General features: G+C 39.2%; 1 protein-coding gene across 4 annotated transcripts in view; it reads left to right on the plus strand.

The window, feature by feature from the left end:
- Positions 1-24813, plus strand: part of ARHGAP29 (Rho GTPase activating protein 29) — a 120957-nt gene that overhangs the window by 87682 nt on the left and 8462 nt on the right. For 3 of the 4 annotated variants that reach the window (XM_081865694.1, XM_081865693.1, XM_081865695.1), the window contains exons 3-17: positions 137-280; positions 10074-10170; positions 11190-11262; positions 13739-13805; positions 14273-14410; positions 14675-14739; positions 15151-15261; positions 15368-15448; positions 16010-16195; positions 16403-16540; positions 18947-19137; positions 20888-21051; positions 21423-21551; positions 23596-23694; positions 24609-24772. In XM_081865694.1, coding sequence (XP_081721820.1) covers positions 137-280; positions 10074-10170; positions 11190-11262; positions 13739-13805; positions 14273-14410; positions 14675-14739; positions 15151-15261; positions 15368-15448; positions 16010-16195; positions 16403-16540; positions 18947-19137; positions 20888-21051; positions 21423-21551; positions 23596-23694; positions 24609-24772 — 1847 coding nt within the window. Of the gene's footprint in view, positions 1-136; positions 281-7036; positions 7280-10073; positions 10171-11189; positions 11263-13738; positions 13806-14272; positions 14411-14674; positions 14740-15150; positions 15262-15367; positions 15449-16009; positions 16196-16402; positions 16541-18946; positions 19138-20887; positions 21052-21422; positions 21552-23595; positions 23695-24608; positions 24773-24813 lie in introns of those variants that run through there. The other variant, XM_081865696.1, reaches the window with a different exon arrangement.

The raw sequence follows: 24813 nt of genomic DNA on the forward strand, positions 1-24813 counted from the left end.
TCAAGCAGGAACTAGTTTATGAAGGCAAAATAGATCTGGTCCACATGACTAAACTTTCATGATATCAGAGGTAAAACATATTTGCAGTGCTTCATGTAGATTTTTATAGTTAAATATTTTTTTCTTTCCTTTTCAGAAAAACAAGATTGTCTGCATCATGTTGTTCATGAACGTTTGGGTGAACTCCTGCGTGTGCTAAAGGCAATCATTAGCAAGCACCAATGTCTTAATTCAGTTGATATTCTAAGTGCTGCAGGAACAGTCATCGCAAAAGTGAAAGGTAAGGAAAAGGAGAACTTTTGCAACTTGATATAGTAAGTAAAGTTGCCTTGTGATGTAATACAGATGTTGCTGTTAGCACTTCTCCTGTATTTACTTCCAGAGACACTCAACCATATAATTTGCCAGAGGAGGGAAATCCCAAACCAATCCCTCAGACATGTGGGGGACTGCTAAATGAGGAATAGAGCTATTCCTCTCTTACTAGCACACAGCAGGTGCATGCTAGACTGCAAACTTTGTAGGCTTACAAAGTTAAATTAACACTGTTTTAAACAGCTCTGTACTACAACAGAACTGCGGGACTTAGCTTGTTCATAGTGATTCTGGAGGGATCTTTGTTTAATGTTTCAGCTTATCCAAGTCTTTACTCAGACCAATACACTCAAATTGCCCAGTGAGAAAAAGGTCATTTACTGCTATAAATTAAAAGTACCAGTCTATTTGTGTTGCATGTTTTCATTTAAGGCAGTGAGATTTATGTCTGTACAGGTAGCGACCATTGAAGACGTGTCCAGTTGGCGCGTGATTGCTAACACGTGGGTTATTTTGTACTCAGAAGAGGGCAGAATGGGGGCAGGGCAAGGTGTAATGGGCTGGGGAACACTCCGCTGAAGCACACAGTAGCTGGGAACAGAATGCCTGTGCAGAATGGTCGCCACCTGTATTTGAAATATGTGATATGCTGGTAACTTGTATGTATATTGTTGTGTAGGATTGAAGCTAGATGTACAGGGTTTATCAGCTTATTTGGAGGAACAGTTGTTGCATAACTTTGGGTTCAAGACGGGAAAGAGAAACCACAAGTGTAAGAACAACTATGTTGTGAAACTGTTGTGAAACTGTGAGACTACTATTATTAACAAATTGCAGTTCTCAGGAGCTTTGCTGATCATCAGCCAGTTCTCGAGAGTGCCATTTAATAAGCATGTTCAACCTAGCCTCTGCAAGATACTCAGACTTGGTTTTCCCCTTTAGCTGATCCTGGAGAAATTGAGACAGCTCTTTCCTTTTCTTGGGTCTAGACCAGGGTTTCCCAAACTTCGATCTCCAGCTGTTGTTGGACTACAACTCTGATCAAGCCTAGTTAGCAGGGCCACTGGTCAGGGAAGATAGGAACTGTTCAAAAACAGCTGGGGACCCAACCCAACCCTAGACTAAGAGTAGGGAACCTTACAGTTTCAAAGCCACATATCTAATGGCTAACCTTCAAGCTAGAGGCACATGCCAACAGTGGGTACGGTCAAAACAAAAGTGGTAGAACCTATGTAGACAGGGCAGACTTGACAGAGTACATATGTCGTCATATGTACATGGAGCACATAGAATCACAGTTGAAAAGGACCCCAAGGGTCATCCTGTCCAATCCCCTGCAATGCACATGCATGCAGTATGTTGCTTCCCCTCCCATAGCAATTAGATTTCACTTTTTAAACACATTATTAGAATCATAGAATCATAGAGTTGGAAGAGACCACAAGGGCCATCGAGTCCAACCCCCTGCCAAGCAGGAAACACCATCAGAGCACTCCTGACATATGGTTGTCAAGCCTCTGCTTAAAGACCTCCAAAGAAGGAGACTCCACCACACTCCTTGGCAGCAAATTCCACTGTCGAACAGCTCTTACTGTCAGGAAGTTCTTCCTAATGTTTAGGTGGAATCTTTTTTCTTGTAGTTTGGAACCATTGCTCCGTGTCCGCTTCTCTGGAGCAGCAGAAAACAACCTTTCTTCCTCCTCTATGTGACATCCTTTTATATATTTGAACATGGCTATCATATCACCCCTTAACCTCCTCTTCTCCAGGCTAAACATGCCCAGCTCCCTTAGCCGTTCCTCATAAGGCATCGTTTCCAGGCCTTTGACCATTTTGGTTGCCCTCCTCTGGACACGTTCCAGTTTGTCAGTGTCCTTCTTGAACTGTGGTGCCCAGAACTGGACACAGTACTCCAGGTGAGGTCTGACCAGAGCAGAATACAGTGGCACTATTACTTCCCTTGATCTAGATGCTATACTCCTATTGATGCAGCCCAGAATTGCATTGGCTTTTTTAGCTGCCGCGTCACACTGTTGGCTCATGTCAAGTTTGTGGTCAACCAAGACTCCTAGATCCTTTTCACATGTACTGCTCTCAAGCCAGGTGTCACCCATCTTGTATTTGTGCCTCTCGTTTTTTTTTGCCCAAGTGCAATACTTTACATTTCTCCCTGTTAAAATTCATCTTGTTTGTTTTGGCCCAGTTCTCTAATCTGTCAAGGTCGTTTTGAAGTGTGATCCTGTCCTCTGGGGTGTTAGCCACCCCTCCCAGTTTGGTGTCATCTGCAAATTTGATCAGGATGCCCTTGAATCCATCATCCAAGTTGTTGATAAAGATGTTGAATAAGACCGGGCCCAAGACAGAACCCTGTGGCACCCCACTAGTCACTCTTCTCCAGGATGAAGAGGAACCATTGTCAGTGGGGGATTTTTTAAAAATGAAGATTGCAGCTGGGAAGGGTTCTGTTGTTGGGTTCTGTTGGCTTTTTTCAAGCCAAATTGCTTGGGAGCAAGGGAATACTATGGGCCATATGGGGAGCCTTCATGGGCTCCATCTACCCCATGGGCCACTGGCTCTTAGCTCCTGGTCCAGAGGCTTACTACTATCATTGCAGCCAAAATAGCATGCCTGCCTCAAAATATCCAGGGAGCTCCATCAGTATTGGGTCTCCATCATGCCATCAGAACTACGAAACAACACAGGATTCATGTAGATCAGCAGTGGTCAGTCTGTGGTCCTTGGACCCACATACAGCACTGTGCCAAAATCATGTCATTGGAGGAAGCCCAACAGGAGGAGAAAAATAGGAATGGAAGCTGAAATGGAGTGATAGAATGAGGATGGGGGAAGCTTTCTTCAAGTTCAGTTGAAGACCACTGGCAAGAGCAACCTTCCCTTCCTCCAGCTGTATCAGGTGGAGAGGAAGAAGGTGGAGAGTAGAGATGACATCATCTGCCACTGACTTAACATAAGTAGAACTTTCATACATTTTGAAGTCATGAAAGTACGTTTTTTTTGGGGGGGGATGGAAACTTAGGGGGAAATTTAAATATATGCAATAGGTAAAGGTAAAGGGACCCCTGACCATTAGGTCCAGTCGTGGGCGACTCTGGGGTTGCGGCGCTCATCTTGCTTTATTGGCCGAGGGAGCCAACGTACAGCTTCTGAGTTACGTGGCCAGCATGACTAAGCTGCTTCTGGCGAACCAGAGCAGCGCACGGAAACACCATTTACCTTCCCGCCGGAGCGGTACCTATTTATCTACTTGCACTTTGATGTGCTTTTGAACTGCTAGGTTGGCAGGAGCAGGGACCGAGCAACGGGAGCTCACCCCGTCACGGGGATTCGAACCGCCGAACTTCTGATCGGCAAGTCCAAGGCTCTGTGCTTGAACCCACAGTGCCACCCGCGTCCCTCAATATATGCAATAGTGACTTCTTTTTTTTACAAGCCAAAACTTATTTTACTGCTTTAAAACATAAAATGTATAACTTAACATGAAATCATACTTTCTGGCATAGCAGTTTTATTGCTGCACCATCTAAATCACTCAGCCAAATAATTTACTCAGAAATAAGAGGTAAGTACACAGAGGATTACAACCTCAATATTGTAAATGCCTGAGTTGCCAACATTGAACCCAATGGGATTTCCTTTTGAGTAGACATGCATATAGGATTGTGATATTTTGTAGCAGGCTGTCCATGTCACAGATATTGGGAGAGAGGTGGAAAGATTGATCACAAGAGAGGGGCCAGCCAAAGGGACAGGAGATGTTAAAGGTCACCAGAATAAAGCAAGCAGCAATTCATAAGCAAAAAAGGTCCTGTATGCTCCTCTCGTGAACATAGTATCACCCCATAAATCATAGGCAGCCAATATGGTGCCCTTCGGATATTGTTAGATTGCAATTTTCATCAGCTCCATACAACAGAACCAATGATTGTAGGTGATAAAAGTTGCAATCCAACCATGTCTTTGAGGGCACCATGTGTTCTAGGTTCAGAAATGCATCTTGCATTTGAATATTTGAGACTCAAAGCATATGTCTATAACACAAAGAAATGATTGTTCTCTAATGCTGTGTACTGTTTTACATAAAAATGGTATTTTTGGGGTGAGTAAAAAGTGTCTTAAAGCATTTCACACATTCCAAAAGATAAATTATTTAATAACTTTTTTTTACTGTTCCTCCAGGTTTTTGAGTGTGTCTGTCAGGCTTTCACATCTTATCTTTGGGCCCCTCAAAAGTTTCCTCATCTCTGCTTAAAAAATAGTCTTAATTCATTAGCTCTAGCACTGTGAATCTTATTTTCATCAGGGATGGAAATGCTTGTCATGATGCTACCACTGAAGCAGATCTCCTTTTTCAGGGTAGAGAGAGCCTTGCTGGCACTACCCAGTGACAATAATGGTTTTGAAACCACCTCACACCATACTATCCACCACAGCCAAGAAAGCAGCTCCTACCACCGTTATAGCCTTGTTGCTGCAAGGTGCAATCCCTTTTGACCTCAAACCGTGACTACCTCATTGCTGTCTTCTGCACCATCTTCAGTACAGTCTACATCAATGCCAAGGCTACTGTTGTACCATATGTAGTCCTGCACAGAGAATTTAAAAATAACAGTTCATCTGTACAGTGACATAACATGCCCTCCTTTCCTGCTGCTGATGTCATTTGACCAGCTCTCAAGCTTGTGCTTCGTTGTGTAGGTGCTGAGCAACAGAGTAAGATGGCAGGAGTTACATATCTTTAAGCCTTTATTATGAGGGTTGGGGGTGGACTTTCTGCCAAAACTTTTGCCTAGCTCTAGAAAGTTCAGATGTTACTCTATTTAGGAATAGAACCATAGAAGGGTCAGCTGGTAGAGCACCTGCTTTGCATGTAGAAAGGTCCATGTTCAATCCCTGATATCTCCAGGTAAGTCTGGAGACATCCCTTGTTTGAAACTACAGAGAGCTGCTGCCAGTCAGTGTGGACATTATTGAGTTAGTTAGGGTGGCTGCATGTCCTCTTTTTCCAGGACACGTCCTCTTTTTCAGGATTAAAATTTCTGTCTGGGCAGATTTTTAAAATTTGGCAAAATGTCCAGGTTTTTTTTTGGGGGGGGGCTTGTTGTTTTTTATTTTTGTTTATAGTAACCTGATTTTAAAAAATAAAAATAAAAACAATTTTAAAAGCCCCACGTCTCATGCTCCCACTCTGCCGTTTTTCATGAATGGAATGGAGGCACTCTGCAGCGTGCGTGTGTCCTCTTCCCCGGGGCAATGAAGAGCGGCGGCTGTAGGCCAGTGTTATGGTCACATGGGTATTTGTAGTTGTGGTGCCTACTTCTCTAGTCCGGTGGGCTATTTAGAGTTAAAAACATTGCTACTAGCAGTATATCACAGTTTCTATAGCCTACATATAGTAGGGGTATTTAAAATGAGAGTTGTCTTAGAGATCCATAGTTAAAAGTAGAAGTCAGCAAATGTCTCCTCTTTTTTGCTCTTCAAAAAATGGCAACCCTAGTTAGGTTGACCAATGGTCTGATTCAGTAAAAGGCAGCATCCTTTGTTGTTTAGCTGACCAGATGAAGAGCCATAACAGTTGTTAATTATTAAATTTTTATACCACCCTTCATCTGAGGATCACAGAGCTGTTTACAATATAAAAACACAAAGTTACACATAATCAACCAGTTCTGTTCATTTGTAGCAGATTTGTTGAAGGATAAAGTCTACAGTCTGGATCTATATTCCTAAAGGAGTTTTAAAATTAGTCACATTGAAGTCAGGGCCTGCCTTCAAGCATGCAAGGTAGACTTCTTTTCTGTTAGCTACGTGTGATAAAACTCCTATTGTTACTACTTAAATTATCCATATAAAATTTATCTTTTGTTGGGGCCCCAGCATTAACACTTTTGAAATGCTATTTGCATTTATAAATTGTTCTCGTAAAATAATAAGCATAATGTAACTATAAAAAACTGATACATCTCCTGTAAGTGTGTTTGTACTTTCATTTGGTTACCTAAGTGAGTATTGTGGTTACTGTGTTAAAACAGAGAGGCCTGGGAGAGTTACGATAGTGATTGCTAACTAAATTGCAATTCCCGAGAGCATTCATTTTGCAATACCATGAGGAGATAAATTTTTCAGGAGACTGGCATGAGATCCAAAGCTTAAAATCACAAGGCAAAACGTAAGTGAAAAGTCTTGTACAAGGCCTTGGAGACATGATATGAAGCTTGTGGTTTGTTCCAAAATTAGCAATTCCATTGCCTTGCCACACCCTTTCATTACTCTCCACTTGTATCTGTTTTTTCTTCAAACATCCTGTTACTTAAAAAAAAACACAACAACCTCCAATCATATGTAATTAGGGGAAATGTAAACACTTTTAACATCTTGGATTCCAAAATTTTGAAGCTTTTAAGAAACTTCAAACATGTCAGCAAAAGAAATGTGAATTTGCTTTACTAACAAACATTTGTTAAATAACAATTGCAAAGTGCAGTAATCTCAAGTTTCTGGTGTCTTTGCCCTGGAAAAAAAGGGCAACCTGGTAGTATTCTATAGCACATACATTTAAATCAGTGAATATTTAGAAAAATATACAGTTAGAAAATTTATTACGTAGTTGACAAGTATCCCTTTAGATTGATATGCAAAGTTGTTATATAAGTCTTTGAATAGTGGTTTTGTTTTCTTTAAATGGTGGTTGGTGCCATATGTTTACATTAATCCTTCCCATTTCTGTAAAGTTGTGTGCTCACTTGAAAATGTAGAGGCAAAGATAGTTGCCATTTCCAGACATAGAAACAGTACTACTACTCATTGTTGTCCGTGCTATTGTGTGCAGCCAGGATGTCCTGGGGAAAGACTCTGTTCAAAGCTGATGTTAAGTAATATCAGTGTGCCAGTAATGGCCGAAAGGAAGGCTATAGGAATCTTTGGAGGGAAGTGTTTTAGGAAGAAGGTAGGAATCTTGCACTTTATATCTTACATTTGTCTGCTTGCCTGTTTGTAGAAAACATAAATGTACAATCTTTATCTTGTTTGGAATTTCAGATTATGAACATAGGGCTGCAATCCTAAATAAACATAATGGAACTAAGTTACTGAATTCACTGCTACTGACTTCCAAAAATGTTTTGTGTCGTAAATGGAGCAATGAAGAATTGCTTCCAGAACAGGAAAGTGTGTGCATTTCTTCTGGCAACATATATTTAGAGAAAAATAGTTAAACAACTTGCATTGTATATTATACTTTGCATTTTCTTGCTTTATTTCCTGGCCTTCTAATTTTCATAGTTAACCATTTGTCTGAAGTTTGGAAATTGATTTCCTGACAGAATTTTTCTCCAATTGCCTAATGTAAATTTAAATCTTGATTTATATTTGTGTTAGGAGTATTGTAATGTGCAGTTATATATACGTTTTTCTCAAGGAGAAGGCTTATTGCTTGAATATTATACAAGGGAAGCATGTGATTTTAACAAAACTGAAAGTAGTTGATGATACCTGGCATGTTGAAAGTTTTACATTTTTCTTACTGAAAATAATGATCAGTGCAATAGAGGATTGCTTAGTTCAAGACTCATTTGTTAAAATGCTTATGATGAATTCAAACATACATTCTAAAGTTTAGCGGAAGTGATTTTGGCGCATATTCAATGAATGCCGAGGCATTGTTTTCAGGACTTAGAATGTGTGATGAAACCTCTTCCACCACACCTAAAATATCTGTCTGTCTAACTGTTAAAATCCATGTAGTCTAAGTAGCTCATTAGCTTATCATAGTATTGTATAATTACTAGAGAGTTAATTTGTATCAATTTACTGGAAAAACTCTTCCTTTCACAGAGGAAGTCTAATGGAATATCCGGCTTAGTATATTTGTTATCTTTTTGTGTTTACACACCTGGCAGGAAACTTTAGGTTTTTTGCACAGTTCATGATGTAAGCTACATGATCTTGTTCCAAATAAATTTCTTTCTAACAAGTTTACTATTTCTAACTTCTAATTATACTTCCAATGATTTTTCTTCTATACTTCATTTTTAAAATTGAACTGAAGATTAGGATTTGATTCCAACTGGTTCATTTTACTGTGATCGGTAAGAGGTTCTGCAAAGCAGAAGTGGGAGAAAGTACACGGAGATCGGCTGGTAGATCACTCAATGGTTTGAGATAGATCAGTAAGGATTCCAATTCCCATTTAGCACTAGCATAAAAATAACATTCTCCCTTCTAAATTAGGCTTTTGAAATGAAGAAATATTGCTGGGGGAGAATCAGGAGCGAACTCTTGTGTAAAAGGATTGTGAACTTTGTTATGGTATTGAAATAAAATTCCTGAACAGAGCATGTGCTTAGAGCAACCCTGTTCCTTAATTCTAAGTGTATGCTGCCCACCCCCAGCCCCCACTGTTTTGCAAACAAACTGGTTTCAAGCAGCTATCTGTGAAAAATGGAAACTGTTTTGAGGAGTGCCATATGTGCCAATCTTCCTAGGTATCAACATTTTAGTAGTAATGAATCTTAGGGCTAAACTAGATGAGGTGATGGGACTGGGACTGCATCTCTAGTATCCTTAAAATTTTGGTCAATAGCAAATGATTGGGATGTAAACTGAACACACCAAAGCTGCTGTTTACCCTGCTTTGAGTGACACTGACTGTGCCTCTACATTTTCCACAATAGAGCAAATAGCAGCTTGAGAAAGAGAGATTACAGATGGAAAAAATGAATTTGGTCCACATTTTAATTAGCCACCCTAATTGCCAGTCCCAGACTTTTTTTGTAGATCAGAATGTGGTTATCAGTCAGATTATGCACTTCTCCGAATTTCCCCATGCAGTTTTGCTTCAAAACATATGCACAAAAGCATATTTTTGGGGAAATGTGTACAAAAAATGTGTATTTTAGGGGTATGTGAATTGAAAACATGCAAAACTACATATTTTAGGGAAATAATGTAGACAAAATGCATAGTTTAGGGGAAATGATACAGTTTAGATGCATTTAATGCATTAAAAATCTGCAAGAATTGGTTAAGTGCATAGGAAAGAAGGAATAGGATGAATAGAAATTTATGCCTAGGAGAGAGGTTGTATGATTTCTATTAGGTAAATAGCACAAAGGGAAAGGATTGATCCTGCTCCCTGTGTGATGCAGTACCAATCCAAATGAGCCATTCTTCCCATCCTACTCTGTAATTCCTGCAAAGAAAAAGATTTCCATAATCTTGTCTGGTGTAGCCCTAACTAGTCTGATCTATTATGGGGTATTATTCCTTTATGGAGGTTATATTTTGTTTTCCTATCTCTGAAAAACAGTTACCACATCTAAGTCTTTTGCTAAGGGAACTTGTTATACTTCCCTTCTTGTCATGAGATGTAGAGAATTCTCAGGTCCTTAAGCAGCTTTTGTAAGCGCAGAAACTTAACATTGTTTTACATTGTCAGTTTTCATACACAGTCATTTTAACATGGCATTCCTGAAGAGGGTCTCATGGTAGGTAAATGTAGTTTAAAATTGTAGAAAGCAAGCTTCAGAGGTACTGAGATAGAATTTATAATATCAGTATACTGCATTTAATGAATATTTGGGTACCTAGATGCTACTGTCAAATTTATAGATATTCTATGTTCCCCATAATTATTACTTCAACAGGTTATATAGATAGCCCTGTGGTTTGACTTGGAAGTAGTTTCATGGCCTGTGAAAGTAAAATCTGATTAATCTACTCTTCTTTGTTTTCTTCCTTAGCTGTAAACTTCAAGGAAGTTAATGAAGAAAACAAGCGAGAAGTCCTAAGTGAGATATTCTCTTCTATTGACACACTGGCATTCACATTTGGCAACATGTGAGTAAAAAATAATTACGGTAACTGTTCAGTTTGTTTCCTGAAGCACCTTAGTGTCACCTTCTTTGAACTCTGCTGCAATGTGACACTTTTGTCTATTTGTTGGTCTATACTTTACTTGTCCCCCTGCCAATACTGTTTTGGACTACGTAGATGCTGCTCTTACAATATGAGAAAGAATGGGTATTTGTAAAGTACTCTAGCTGAGAAACTTAATTTCATTGTGTTCTGGTCCATTCCTTTCTTGTGACTGCTTCTTCATAATCATTTCCCACAGTAGCTCTGCCTATTTGCTCCAGTAATTGCGAAGGTACCTTAAGGGGAAATTAAGAAACTATGGTTGTGTTTGGACATCTTACTGAACAATGATTTAAAGTGAATTTGTTGTTGTTGTAGAAACATGCTAATGCAAGATACTGAAGAGCATAGTCTCCCCCACACACTTGCGTGCTTCTCCTGCCCTCCTCTTGTACAAGAGGTTTACGTGGAAGAGGTTTACTTGGATTACTTTCAAGCAGACCAATTTCAAACTGTGACCTCTGAACCTCTGAACCATAGTTAATGTTAATCACAGTTCTGGGTTCTGATGGCGCTAGACAGTGTCATAAAGCAGATGCTTCCAGACTCCTCCCAGCTGCCCAGCATGAGGAGAGGGGAAGCATATGAGCCTGGGAGGTAGCCAGGCTCGCTCATATCTCACTGAGCCATAGTTTAACATGACAGCTGAATGCTTTCCATGTCTACCCAATGGCTGGAAAATATACTTGTCTTCTCAGTTTGGTTGACTCTAATTTCAGTGAACCAAATCTTGAACTACCAGTGTTCAAAATAATTTGTAGTAAAATAGTTCCACATCTAGGTTTTGTATCTATTTTTTACTTACCTTTTACAGGCAGAGGACGCCTTAAATAAACACTGAACATTCCCATGTGGTTGTCTATTCTGAGTATTAGGTAGACATTTTGTTCTTGTATAGCAGGGCAAAGCATGAGTGAATTTTCTTCTGGTTCTCATGGCAGAGTTTCAGACTTCCTTATGGGAGATGTGGATAATAGCTCAACATTGGGTCTTCCCGTATCTCGACAAAGTCAGGTAGGGTGAATATTTTTTTTTAAGTTGTTAAAATACATTTTGCCTTTAGTAATATTATAGAAGAGAGCATTATTTTTTTTACTATCCAGCAGGATCAGTTTAAAATGGTTTTGTTGTTGTTGTTGTTGTTGTTGTTGTTGTAGAAATACACTAATGAACATCTAAAACTAATGTTTTCTAAGAACTAATAAGTAGTTCCTAGATGTAAATATATATGCCAAGCAGACCCGAAGTAGGAAGCTGCAAATTAATTACTGTGTCAAATTGTATGAAAAAGTAACTTTCAAGCCCTGCTTGTGCTTCAGCTGCTTTAATGATACTTGGTAAATTAAGTCAATGCTTAATCCAGGTAAGATGAAGATACTGTGGTTGGGGAAACAGATTCCTCCAGATAGAGATATGCAACTAGTCCTAAGTGGGGTTGTGGATCCCTGAAGAGCTGGCAGTTTGGTAGTGAACATGGATGATGCTAACTGGGGATGCTCAGGTGCTAGCAGTGGCCAGGAGTGCTTTTTACCAGCTTTGCCTGGCTCGCTAGCTGAGGCCCTGTCTGGAGAGAATGGATCTTACTTCAGTTATCCATGCACACTAGTGACATCCAGTTATCCATGCACACTCTATGTACGGCTGCCTTTAACAATAGTTCTGAAGCTTTGACTGGTACAAAATATGGCTACCCAACTGATGGGAGGCCAGGTAGCTAAAGCATATTACACCTGTGTTGTGCCACTTGCACTAGTTACCAGAGTTAACTAGGCTTAATTTATATTGTTGCTCATTTATTGTATTGTCCTATTGATACCACTTTAAAACCTTGGTTGCAGCAAGCCAACTGATTTTTTTTTTGGGGGGGGGGACAAAACAAAACTGGAAGTCTCAAGGAACATTAGAGGAATGGTATAAGCAATGTGGTCTCTGTCATTGGCAGAAAATCTTACTAAACAAGTGTTGATAGGGTGGTGCAGGCAGTTCTGCAAAATTGAGAAGATCCATTTGGGGGTTCTAATTTTTGGCCTTGCACAGGGCACCATATTACGAAAGATTACTGAAGTCTACCCTTGATGGCTACCCTTATGTGCTTATGAGGCAGCCATCTTTTTTCTTTATCATGTTCCTAATAGGCTACTTTCTTAAGAGTTGAAGGTAATATTGGAGGCATTGCCTCTCATTCTTTTCTTTTGTCCCACTGCAATCTTTCATCAAACAAATTTTGCAATTTTATGTTGGCTCTTTTTGAAGCACCCCAAAGAGAATGTGCTAAAAATACAGCATGCAGCGATGCTTCCATCATATCACCTTCAGCTCTCTGAAAATATCACCTGTTGCCAGCCAGTTTTCCAGTGTGTTGATAGAGGAGAAGCTAATCTTTTTACCTTCTGTCACATTGAGAGCTTCCTTGATTGACTGAAAGGGGTGTGTAATTGAAGTTAAGCATTTCTAATATGCTTAACTTGCAAGCAATTGGCACATTGTATGTAAACCGGATTTTGTTTCCACTGAGGCATGTCCATGCTTCATTTGTTGCACCCAGTCCACATACCATTTTGCCAAAATTGGCATCTGTTGTGCAAGCATAGAAATTGCAGTACATTTTTTCCTGGGAAAATAGAATACTTTTACTTGTACCTATATTTATTGCTCTTGGGATGCTTTGTAAAATGTGTTTGTACATGCGCAACAAACACGTGTTGAATTTTTGTGACAATGACGCTGTTAACACCATTCCCAGTGCCCGCCTTATATTCTGAACATTTTTAAAGCTTTTTCTTATGCCTAATAGACTTTGCCTGTTATCATTGTCCAGATTCATATGAGCTAGAAAGTCTAATTTTAAATTGTAGTGCATGTTGGTAAGGTTACCTATGGGCATTTTATAAACTTTTTTGTCCAATTTTGTATTTTCCTTTCCAATTTTTTTTATTTATTATTTTTGGATGTGGGGGAGGTTCTGTTCGCTTTTACACCATTATGGACATTTGGGCATTTTTCTTTCTGATGGAGAAAAATGGCAACAATGCTTCCTTTCCATCCACTTTGAATGGACAGGGTACTGTGCTATTGAATTGAAAATATGTTTTCAGGAATATTGTGCAAAGTTTAAAATACACTTGGGGTCATGCTTTGACTATGCATCAAGTTCATTCATAAATTAGCCATTTTTTTTCAGGGGGAATAGTTCGGGGGAATTCAGGGGGAATAGTTAACTTAATTTTGTTAAGTAACCAGCTCCATCAAAGATTTAAAAGGCAAATGTTTGACACATTGAAAGGCTTTCTATACTACAGTACCTAAATTGTCTTGCCTTTTTCAACCATTGTAAATTTAAAAGGGAACGGAGTTACTGGGCAGGAGTGCATTCTACTCCATTCTCTTGCTATGTTAGTATTGAAAAACGCCACATAGTTAGTATATGTTGAGTGTTTAATCGTCTGTTTGCTTAGCTGATGCTAACAGGCTGCATTTTATTGAATGCTAGTCTTTTGAAAATCTTTCTGTGGATTCCGGGGGATCACTGCACGAAAAGGATGACGTACAAGGGACAGGTAAGCATTACATACAGTGTTTTTTGTCTCTGTTATGTTTTTAGACATGTAGAAATAATGTAGAAATAATCAAATTTTAAAATTTTCTTTTCTTTTTTTACTATGGGGGAAACTATTGGTATTTAACAGAAGTGTGTTTAGAACTGAAGTTAGCCCCACTGAAATCACAAAACCTATGTGTTATTGGAAGTTGTAGCATGAACTTCAGCTATTTATACATTTTTTTCCTGTTTAGTTCATTACAGAAGAAAGTTTTATGTTGGCCATATGATTTGTTAAGATTTAATTCTGTGACCCTTTAATTTGTTCTAAAGGCCCTGTCAGTTCAATTTAGTGTCAACTAGCATTTAAAGAGAATCTCAAGATCAGAGCTGCTTTAGTCTCCACAGTTGGCTGATACAAGCTGTGCTGTTGCTGTGTGGTCATGTCTAAAATTCACTTTTTTGCATTTGACATTTTATTTTCAGGGCACCTTAGAGCTGAAGAGATTGATAGCGTTCTCCTAAGGAACGATAATGGAATTGAATCAGCTCTGTCCTATGCTAAGGCATGGTCAAAATACACGAAGGATATAGTTGCATGGGTAGAGAAAAAGCTTAATTTGGGTGAGTGGTTCTTTCTGGCACCTAATGAGCTTTGTCATGATGGAATTAAATCTGTTGTCAGGATTGTGCTACAGACTGTCAGTAATGTGATTTCTAAATTAGTAGCTGTTCACTGAAATGAATGGAACTGTTGCCTGTTTCCTGTGACTGAAATATTTGTAGCAAAATAGTGTCTGTGTACTGTTAAATGAAGACTACAGAGAAGTTTATGCTTGCTCTTACTGCTCTCACTCACTACGTGAAACTGGTCTTCCTTCCCTACAGAAATGGAATGTGCTAAAAGCCTGGCAAAAATGGCAGAAACAACTAAAGCTATTGTTGGCCCTCAGGTGAGTGTTCACTTAATAAAAATGCACTGTTAATAACACACACTTCTGTTGATTATGGAAGTTCCACTGAATTCTTCTTTGCTGTTTCCTTTATTTGTATTTTTTTCTATTTAAATTCTGATGAATATTCTTTTGGCTTATTTTTTTGCTACTTGAAAGTAAGAAAAATTAAGCAAACTTTTTTCTTTTGTTTTACAATATTTTATGCATTGTTACAAGTGCAACTCTGGAACTAGGTTTTTTTTAACTGAACATTTCGTCTTAATAGAATGAAGGTTTACGTAAGGGTATTGATGTAATATAACAACTTAATTTTGTCACGGATCTGTATAAAGCACTTTTTCCACTTAAATCAGTGGGAGAATTTGACCTAGAAGGATACTCTACTAATTTACATGTTTTGGCTTACAGGATTACATGCCATTCCAATCAATATTCATAAATGCATTCCAAAATGATGTAGAGAACAGTCAGCTCTGGCAACAAACGGCATCAGCTCTCCAAACTAATAAATTTGTTCAGGTAAAACCAATTCTATTTAAAAGCGTTTTTACATGCATAGCTCACAGGCATATATATTTTAGTCATTGACCTTTCCTTACACAGTCATTGGATTTCTCTCATGTAGCCACTCCTTGGAAGGAAAAGCGAACTGGATAAACAAAGGAAGGAGATCAAGGAGCTTTGGCAACGAGAACAAAAGAAAATGGTTGGTATATTTGAACATAATATATTGCGGGGGGGGCATTCAGGGATGTCCATCTGCTTGCACAATGGAAATCTTCTTCCCCCAACATCCCCCTGTGTTCCCCAAAATCTGCTTTGTAGGTTTGGGGAACCTGTGGAGCTGATTTAGGGAGGTGCAGGAGGAGAAGCCCCATTGCATGAGAAGACTTCACTCATACTATGTGGGGCATCACCCTTTGTTTCAGATAGAAATTCTAAACTTCCAAACTTGCCTGCAGAACATACAATATAGGCATTCAGCATACATTACTTACTGTAATTCATTGAAAAAGTTTACATATTTTTTAAAAAGAAAGAAAAACCCACTAGTTACAATTTTCTTCACATTTATGGCATAAAGGCCACCAGTTCCTATTCTTTCCCATACTACCATTCCCACAGCTCAATGTCTGGAAGATGATGATGATGATGATGATGATGATGATGATTAACAAGCTTTGAGTTAGAATATAATGTGTCGCATTTCACTATTCTACAACATGGAAACTGCTAATATTGAGATGCTTTCTTTTGGAATGAGCAGCAGGAACTGGAATCCACTGTTAAAAAAGCAAAGCTATTATATCTTCAGCGGCAAGATGAATATGAAAAGGCAAAATCATCAACTGTTCGTGCTGAAGAGGAGCATTTGACCTCCAATGGGGGTATCATTAAAGATGTTAGTAAACTTGAGAAAAAACGAAAACTTGAAGAGGAGGCTCTCCTAAAGGTAAGAAAACTTCTTTAGATATGTTAGCAATGAAATGCAGTGTTACACTAGTTCTTGGAAATATGTGATTCATAGGACATGTTGGCTGGTACTTATGAAATTATAAAGTGCTTTTATTGTGGACTGCTAAAGGTAGGGTTTCTTCAGGTAGTTTAATAGGAAGTTTCTTCACCATCACTCATTCTTTACATGTTTAATTTGTTGTAGGCTGAAGAAGCCAATGAACATTTAAAAGCCAGCATGGCTGAAGTTGAAGAAAAACGAAATGATCTAGAAAATTTCAAAAGTGATGTCTTAACCCAGCTACGGGAACTTGTTTATCAGTGTGACCTCACACTTAAAGCTGTAAGAATGTGTTCCTTGTGTTCTAGACTAGAAGAAAATCATTATTGTTGGAATATCATGTGTGAAAATGATTTGATATATATCTCTGAAGCATTATGGCCAACACTGCTGGTATATTGACTAAAGCAATCATATTGGTTTTATTTGGGCCAGCCTATAAGCTGTGGTGTAATAGTAGATCATGAACAACCCATGCTTCTTCTACATTTATTGTTTTAGCACAAACCATAGTTTGCCAAGCTGCTTGACTTAGAATGCTGTGCTTAGTGGTCGGTCTCCAACCCAAGATTGGAAACCCACTTCAAACCATGGTTTCATATTCTGGTTTGGAAGACTCAGCAATTATAGCATGCCAGTTCAGATGCCCTGACAAAATCACGGTTAATGCTAAACAGGAAACTGATAGGAAAGCCATGCAGAGAGGGGAAACAGGCAAGTCCATGACTCATTGCTCATCCTCCATACCCGTGGTTTGCAGAACTGTCTTAATGGTGTCTCTATGATTGTTTCATTCAGTATATTAGTAATTTTTAAAAGTAGTCTGGAGAACTATCTAAACAGAGCCACTTGCCTAGTTCAGAGGTAATGGGGAACAATGGTTTTCCACAGTGCTGAAAGAGCTGCAGCAACCCTTTGTCTTGTGCATCCCCTGCTCTCTGCTTTTTCCACTGTGAGTCGGAGATCAGAAATGCCAGATTCATTGGTTTTTCTTTATGTGCATTGGTACTAAGTAGAGAATCTCTTCATGATCCTTTATCTTGAAACAACAGTGAGCCAACATTCAGAGCCTTACCTCATAAAGTGGCAAGTGGGGGGAAATACAGCTGCAGCTTTGGCCTGCCTTACCTTTGACTTAAAGCTTCTGTGAATTGATTGATAATAGTTTGTATTAGATTAAATAGAATACTATTGTTCCTAGCACCCCATTTTTGAAGTCTATCCAGAACTGAGTGGTTTCCTGGTACTATGATGTCAAGCACTCTGAATTGCTAAATAGTGCTGCAAAGCATCTCAGGAACTAGACAAGCTTCACACAACATGTGGCAAAAGATGTTTGTGAATGGTTTGTCCATGAAGTTATTTATTTCATAAATTGGAATATCTATCTAGATAACATAAGTTTCCACAGCTTATTTTATTATTATTATTATTATTATTATTAAGCTCTTTTTCAAAGGAAAGACAAGAAAAAAAAACAAGCAAAGAATAACATAGGACAAAAGTACAAACCCAACAACTTAGTTTGTTAATTATAGCAAGCAATTCATGGAAGGCAGACAAAAGGAAAACAAGCAGAAGAGTTCATGAGGTTGTGTATTAGTATAAAGTGTCCATTTGTCTTTGGGAAGAAAGGCCTAGAATCTTAGATGATAAATCTGTTTTGTATACATACTTGCTATTTAACTTTAGTGGATGAACTGTACTATGATGCATTCTGTCTGTTAAGACATGCATCAACTTATGTTGAATTGAAGGGCACAGCTTTTTTGTAAATGTGGATGATACCGAAATGGAAGGGCATTAAATTTTAGCATTAAATTTGTTCTGCAGCTATGCCTTGCATATTTATCCTTAACTTTATAATAAATGGGGGGCAACCTAAGCAGCATCTTGGATGAGAGGCTGGTCCATATCACATTTCTAAATATGGAAGCTTGAGGCTTCTAGTCAGACTGCTGTGTAACAACTACAAACACTGCAATTTGTTTATATTCTCTTTTCAGATTTCTGAATACCAAGAGACTTAGTTTTTCAACATTTTATAGTTTTCTTTCTTTTTTTGGTCTTGCTGATTAAGTAAAGTTTCCAAAAAGCATTGGTTTCTATCTAAACCAATTCTTTCATGAGTGAAATGCAGTTTCACTTGTGCAAAGTGGCTTCTATGAGTTCTACCAGTTCTTCTTCGCATTACAGCTCCCTGTGCCTACATCCCATGCTATGCTAGAGGGTCTCCCAAACCCTAGGAAGGGTTTTTTCAGGCATTTAGGGGGCTTAAGCAAGCTTTGGTGGGAACAACCTGTTGTGTAAGCAGAATTACACTCATGCTTCTTTGGATCCAAACCCAGTACCACTACAGGCAATCAAAATTCACACTTTCACTGACTTCTATCCATCAGTCTCACAAAACAGAGATTGGTTTAACTATAAATACATCTTGCATCCACATGCTTTCTTGAAACCTAAGTATACTGACAGAAAGGAAATGGAGAAGTTTAAGAAAAGTTGAGCAAACTATGACAGAAAGCTGTAATTGTGATAGGTGACATACAGGCTAGTTGTTGTTTTTTAATACCTGAAAAAAATCATTTGTGGCCTATTTTTGTAAGTTTTAAGAGATGCGGGGAATATTTCAAACCTTTGTTTCTTGAAATAACTCTATTTCAAATATCTTTTTGTTCCACCCAGGCAACAGTTAACCTGTTCCAGATGCAGCATGCCCAGGTTGTGTCTCTACCAGTTAACTGTCAGTCCCTCTGTGAGAGTGCCAAGCTTTATGACCCAGGACAGAAGTTCTCAGAGTTTGTGAAGAATTTGCCAAAAGATGATGTTCCCATTGAATCAGGTTCCTTTGAAACTCAGAGCTCCCAGGTTGGAGGGTGAGAGCTCAGATACCATCTTTGCTTACTTGGCAGCAAATGTGAACAAAATGCTAGAGGAATGTAGATAGAAAATAAAAGAGAGAAAGAACTTGTTACTTTAATAAGTCAGGCATTGTTGAAAAATGAATGGAAATGGGTCCTAAAAGACAGGTGACTTTTCATAGTGTAGAGCAGAGTTTAGTATTTGTTGTTGTTTTTTGCTGAGGATTTTTTTCCCCATTTAGCCAAAAAAAGAAAGATATGGAGAAGGTACCTCAGCTTGCACAAGTTCTTGGCTCTCACTTAAGTTCGTTGTCCAGCCATTTGCGGCAACAGTTGATGCTTATCACTATGTCTATTCTTGTTGCTGAGCATGAGAATTTGGGACAAGTGGGACTTGCAACAAAAAATACTGCAGCATGAAAACTTCCTGGTCAGGATACTGCATTCTGTTACATCCTCTCTCCCCATTTTCCAGTCGTCCTCCTCCCACCAGAAAGTCAGCATTCTATGGCTGTTGAAGATGCTCAGTCCTCATTGAGATGTTTTGGTGGTTCACCCCTAAAGGCTACTTTGTCTTAAAAAATATTGTACATTAAACCTCGGGGTTTCCAGAAGTCTGCTGATAACCTCCTCTTTTGAGCATGGGTGGTGCCATTTAGATTACATAAGCAACGTTCCCTGTCTGAGTATTGGAAATAAGAGGGTAGAATGATGGAAGCAGTATTCGAAGTTAGGCCTCTGGGCTCTTATACTGCTTAACCTCTGCAAGACATTCATAAAAAGCCTGGAAATGTTTTATTTATAAAAACTTTTTTTTGCAACATTTAATATCAGTATTAAGTCAGCTTTGGAACTTGATTAAATTCTCATTTTATGTTTTCCGTTTCAAAAACGCTGAATATAAGAAAATGTAACTCTTTCAAAAGTTCTTAACTTAAAGCTTGAGGTAATAATAGCCAAGAAATTAAAAGTTAGTCTTGGGATACTTGTCTGTAGACTTCCTGCCTGTCATTAATTTGTTTTAAATCTATGCTCCAACATTTCCAGAGATAAAGGGGCTTTCACATGCACTTCAACTAAGTCATCCAAAGAGAGAACCTATTTTAGTCTTTTGTTTTGAGCTCTCTCGTGATAAATTACTATTATGATAGATAACTAAGTTGTTAAGGCTATTACTTAGGGAGACATGGGCACCTTCTGTTGTGCTGAGAGGAGAAAAGCTGATTAAGCATAGACTTCCTGCTGCTGATCATGACTAATAAGCTCTTTCTGTATTTGGATGTTGTGGATTTTTTATTATTATTATCTAAAATTAGGGTGCAAATATAAGAAGGCAGTGGAAGTTGCATTTGACAACTTAATTACAAAAGTCCCGTGCAGTATTGGTATGCCTTACACCTAAACTGCAAACTGAATCAATCTACTCTGCTGATGGATAAATGCTGTAAGCACCAAAAGCTTACATTTGAAAATAAAATACTGGATGAAACAAATTTCATCCTACCACAGAGAGTCCCACAACTAACTAATAAATATGATATGCCCTTGTTCTTTGTTCAAACACATACACTCACTTCATTTCAAAACAAGGTAAAAAAGCACAAAATCCAACTCAGGACATGCTCTAGTTGGACTAACCTGTCCCCTCCATCTACTATCTACTGTCCTGTGGGAACGATTCAGGAGATGGGGGCAGGCAAAGAGCCTTGGAGCCTGCTAGGGGGTGAATATTTCCAAAAATAAAAATGTGTTTTCCTCTCCCCAGGGTTTGCAGTAAACGATCAAACAATGTCCATGCATCACAAGGAAATTTATCTCAGTGCTCAGGAGATTTTCCCGCTCAGTTACTAGAAGACATCACAAGTCCAAGCTGTCATCGATCTCAAAAGATTGGAGAAAAAAGATCATCAAGCACCACAGATGTCTCTGGTAATATTTTAGTAGGTTTCTAAATCTTCATGGTAAAGTAGTCTTCCTTTAAAGGTCATTACAGTAACCCATTGCCAGTACTCAGATGGTTATTGTAATAAACAAAAGATCATAATTAAATTAAAACTTTTTAGGTTATTGGGGTTTTGCTTTCTGTTTTGTTTTATTTTTCACTGATTTTTTATTTTAACAGTACTTATTTTGGCAAACCGGATAAAATATGACTAGAAGCTGAATAAGTTTGTTCTGCTTCCAGCACAAACCAAGCAGCAAAAGTAGAAAATTGTTGAAATGCTTGTAATTTAATAGTACAAGGTTGACTTTAATATTTTATTTTACCATTTGAGTTCATTCTTTTTCTTTTCTTTCAGCTGTGCGTGGCCCCCCACCATTCAGATCCTGGTCAGTTGGTAACCAGAGTGGAGGAATGTGCAGTGATTCTGAAAGTGCGGGAGGAAGCAGTGAATCACGGTCTGTAGACTCTCCATCTGCAAGCCCAGGTACAGAGAATATTAATTTTCTAACACTAATAAATAGTATCTATTGGATGAAATTTCCAGTTTCAGCGGCAGTGGGCAGGGGAAGGCATAACTGGAGTGGACTGACAGACTACCATCTGGGGCAGAGGCTACATGTTTGGCCCCTGTCCTCCATTGTCGTTGCCCCACTCTCTGATCTAGTAGTGCTGTTGTTGAAGGCCAGGCTAGTCCACGCTGATCATGTGTAGCCACAATTTTATCATGAATGAAGGGGCTGACCTAGTGTGCATAACCAAAACTGGGATGGGTAAGCTGGGTGGCCCTGACCTGACTTAGCTGTGCCTATCTTGGTAGTCAATACAGCACCAGGCTTGACTGTGGGGGTCAAGTGGTGGCGTTGCTATTATCCATAGAAGCACCATCTCTTTTCCCAGAAAGCTTCATTTTCTTGGGATGGACTTAGAGAGTCTGCATTGGTTTGGGGTTAGAGAAATGGACTGGGGGTGCTTCTAATTTATTAATTACCCTGTTACCCAGCAGCATCTCTGAGTTGGCTGTGATGGTCTCTGGTGTGGCGTTGGAGGACCCAAGGACAATAGACTTGGGTGACATCAATATCCACAGAGACTGCAGTTGGGCCAGCTTGGGACTTCATGGTCTTGGTGACAGCCATGAGGCTGTGTCAACTGGTCATCAGTCCAGCACATTGCGCAGGGCACAACCTTGAAGTTGTTTTTACCGCCAAGTGATATAAGGGATGGGCCATAGATTGGGTGGTATGTGTGTGTGTGTGTGTGTGTGTAACCTTGTCATAGTTGAACCATTATCTGGTAAAGTTCGAACTAGTGGTGACAGTTTCCCTCCCTGTAAGGGTGGTGGGCTCGTTCGGATGGCCCACCCTCAGAGGCTGATGTAACCTGAGGAGTTCCTGAATGCTCTGGAAGAATCTTTGGTATTCTGGGGAGCTTTGGGCTATGGAAAATCACGTGAAGACTAAAGTGCAAGTGGGGCAAGTCTCATTCTGAATCCAACTGAACACTGGCTAGTGCTCATAATCATGCCTACTATGTGGCAATGCAGATTGCGAAGAATGCTAATTTTGTAGCTTGCGTTACCTCCTCTAGTAGCTGGTTGACAGTTTTATTGTGAACTGTCTGAAAGTTACTGACTCCCATTGTGGGTCTGCTGTGACCAACTGACTACACCCTTTGAGGATAAAGTCACATGACTTTCGAGTGAACTTGACTCTTCATTTGTCGCAGTTCCGGATGAAGTACCCAATGCCAAGATCAGTGATATGTTGTGGGATCAGTTTCAGGTTATGCAGGCAGCTGATGTGGACAAGGTGCTGATGGTCACACACCCAACCACATGCCCTCTTGACCCCTGTCCCACCTGGCTTATTAAATATAGGAGATGGAGTTGCAGGAGGTCATACTTTCTGCCTTGAATGAATTGCGGATGTGGCCTCTCCTATAGAAACCAGCCCTGGACCTCTTGGACTAGAATAACTATCAACCAGCTGCAAATACCCCCTTAGGGGATGGGGAATAGTGGAGAGAGTTGTGGTAGGGTATCACCTAGCATTCTTGGATGACAGATAGTTTAGATTTGTTTCAATCTGGGTTCAGACCTGGTCATAGGACTGAATTTCCCTAACAGATGACCTTACAGAGAGCTGGACAAGGAGAGTTTTCCCTTTCTCTTGCTTCTTGATCTTTCTGTGGCTTTTGATACCACTTACCATAGGAATAGGGGGCACTGTGATACAGTGGTTTCTGTCCTACCTATGAGACAGAGTCCAGAGAGTAGCACTGAGATAGTGGGATTTTTTTAGCCCCTGGCGTTTATGGCCTAGTCAAATTATAATAATCTTTTGAATGCCTTTATATACTTGTTTTTAACTGCTTTTGTAAAGAATTTCAATGTTTTATTTCATATATTTTGTAAACTACTTAGAGGTTTTCTTACATTCAAGCAGTATATAATTTTAAAATAAATATATAGATAGAATTAAATAGGCGGCTTCTTTTAAAGTCTGAAAAAAGCCTTGCCTCTTTCATAGGGGACTTTAAAAGAAGGCTCCCCCGGACACCATCTACTGGTACCATGTCATCTGCGGATGATCTTGATGAAAGAGAACCACCTTCACCTTCAGACTCTGGTAATGTATCTTCATAATTGAATTAATAATTTGCTGCAAGTAGGCTTCATGGTATTAATCATATTTGGATGCCCTTCCCTGAGTTTTGTTAAAAGAGAGTAGGGAACCAGAGATAATTGGAATGTTTGCCTCGTCGGATCAAAGAAGTAGATTAGCGTATCCTCTCAGCTTAACATACACTAAGAACTGGAACTCTTTTCTCCAGTTTAGAAAAATTTAGGCTTAACTGCTTAGTTATAATGCCAATGTTTCTGCTAAATGCCTGCTTGATAGCAGAGTGGAAAGTAGTAAGCAGCTTCTCTTCTGGCTTGCATGATGCATTGGCAGGAAACTTCAAAGCCCACCATATGTTTGAGCTTGTAGAAATGCATGACTGGACAAAGGTTATTTTTCCCCCAAAAAAACAGAAGTACAAGATTGGGAGCTATTCCATATAATTATTAAATGATTCAAATTGTTCCTCAGCCCTTCTAAGGCTGCAATCTTCTACATGCATGCTCAGGATTATGGTCTCATGTTAAGGCCTCATTTCAGAGTATCTGAATGGAAACATGCAAATATATTAGGAGGTAGAAAAGTGTGTGTGTGTGAGTGTGTACGTACCCACACAAAGATGTCTTTTTTATTTCCCTTGGTACACTTTTTTAAATATACAAGTCAGAGGTAGTGCTGTACAGTCAACGACCATTTCACTGCTGTCACTGCTTGCAAAGGAGTGACAGATGGAGGCCCCACTCACCTGTCAAAATGGCCCACAGGCAAGCCTGTGTATTGTATATTCTTACAATAGTGATCCCTGGGTGTAGTTTTATGTAACCAATAAACATATTTCAGTTTATAAAGAACTTGTTTTTCTATTATGCCATCCCCCCCTTAGTACATTAAAGAGCTAATAACAGAATTTGTGTTCTAAGGTTTGAATGATCTAGCATCTGAAATGACCAGTTCACCTGGACCTTTTCGAAACACGATTCTATCTAAGGCAGCACAAACCCACAAACTGCGGAAGCTGAGGGCTCCATCTAAATGCAGAGAATGTGATAGTCTGGTGGTATTTCATGGAGCAGAGTGTGAAGAGGTAAGAAATTCAAGCATTGTTTGGCTTCCTTGGGGGAGGCT

This window comes from Podarcis erhardii, assembly GCF_964252035.2.
Source record: "Podarcis erhardii genome assembly, chromosome: 6".
Lineage (NCBI taxonomy): Eukaryota > Metazoa > Chordata > Lepidosauria > Squamata > Lacertidae > Podarcis > Podarcis erhardii.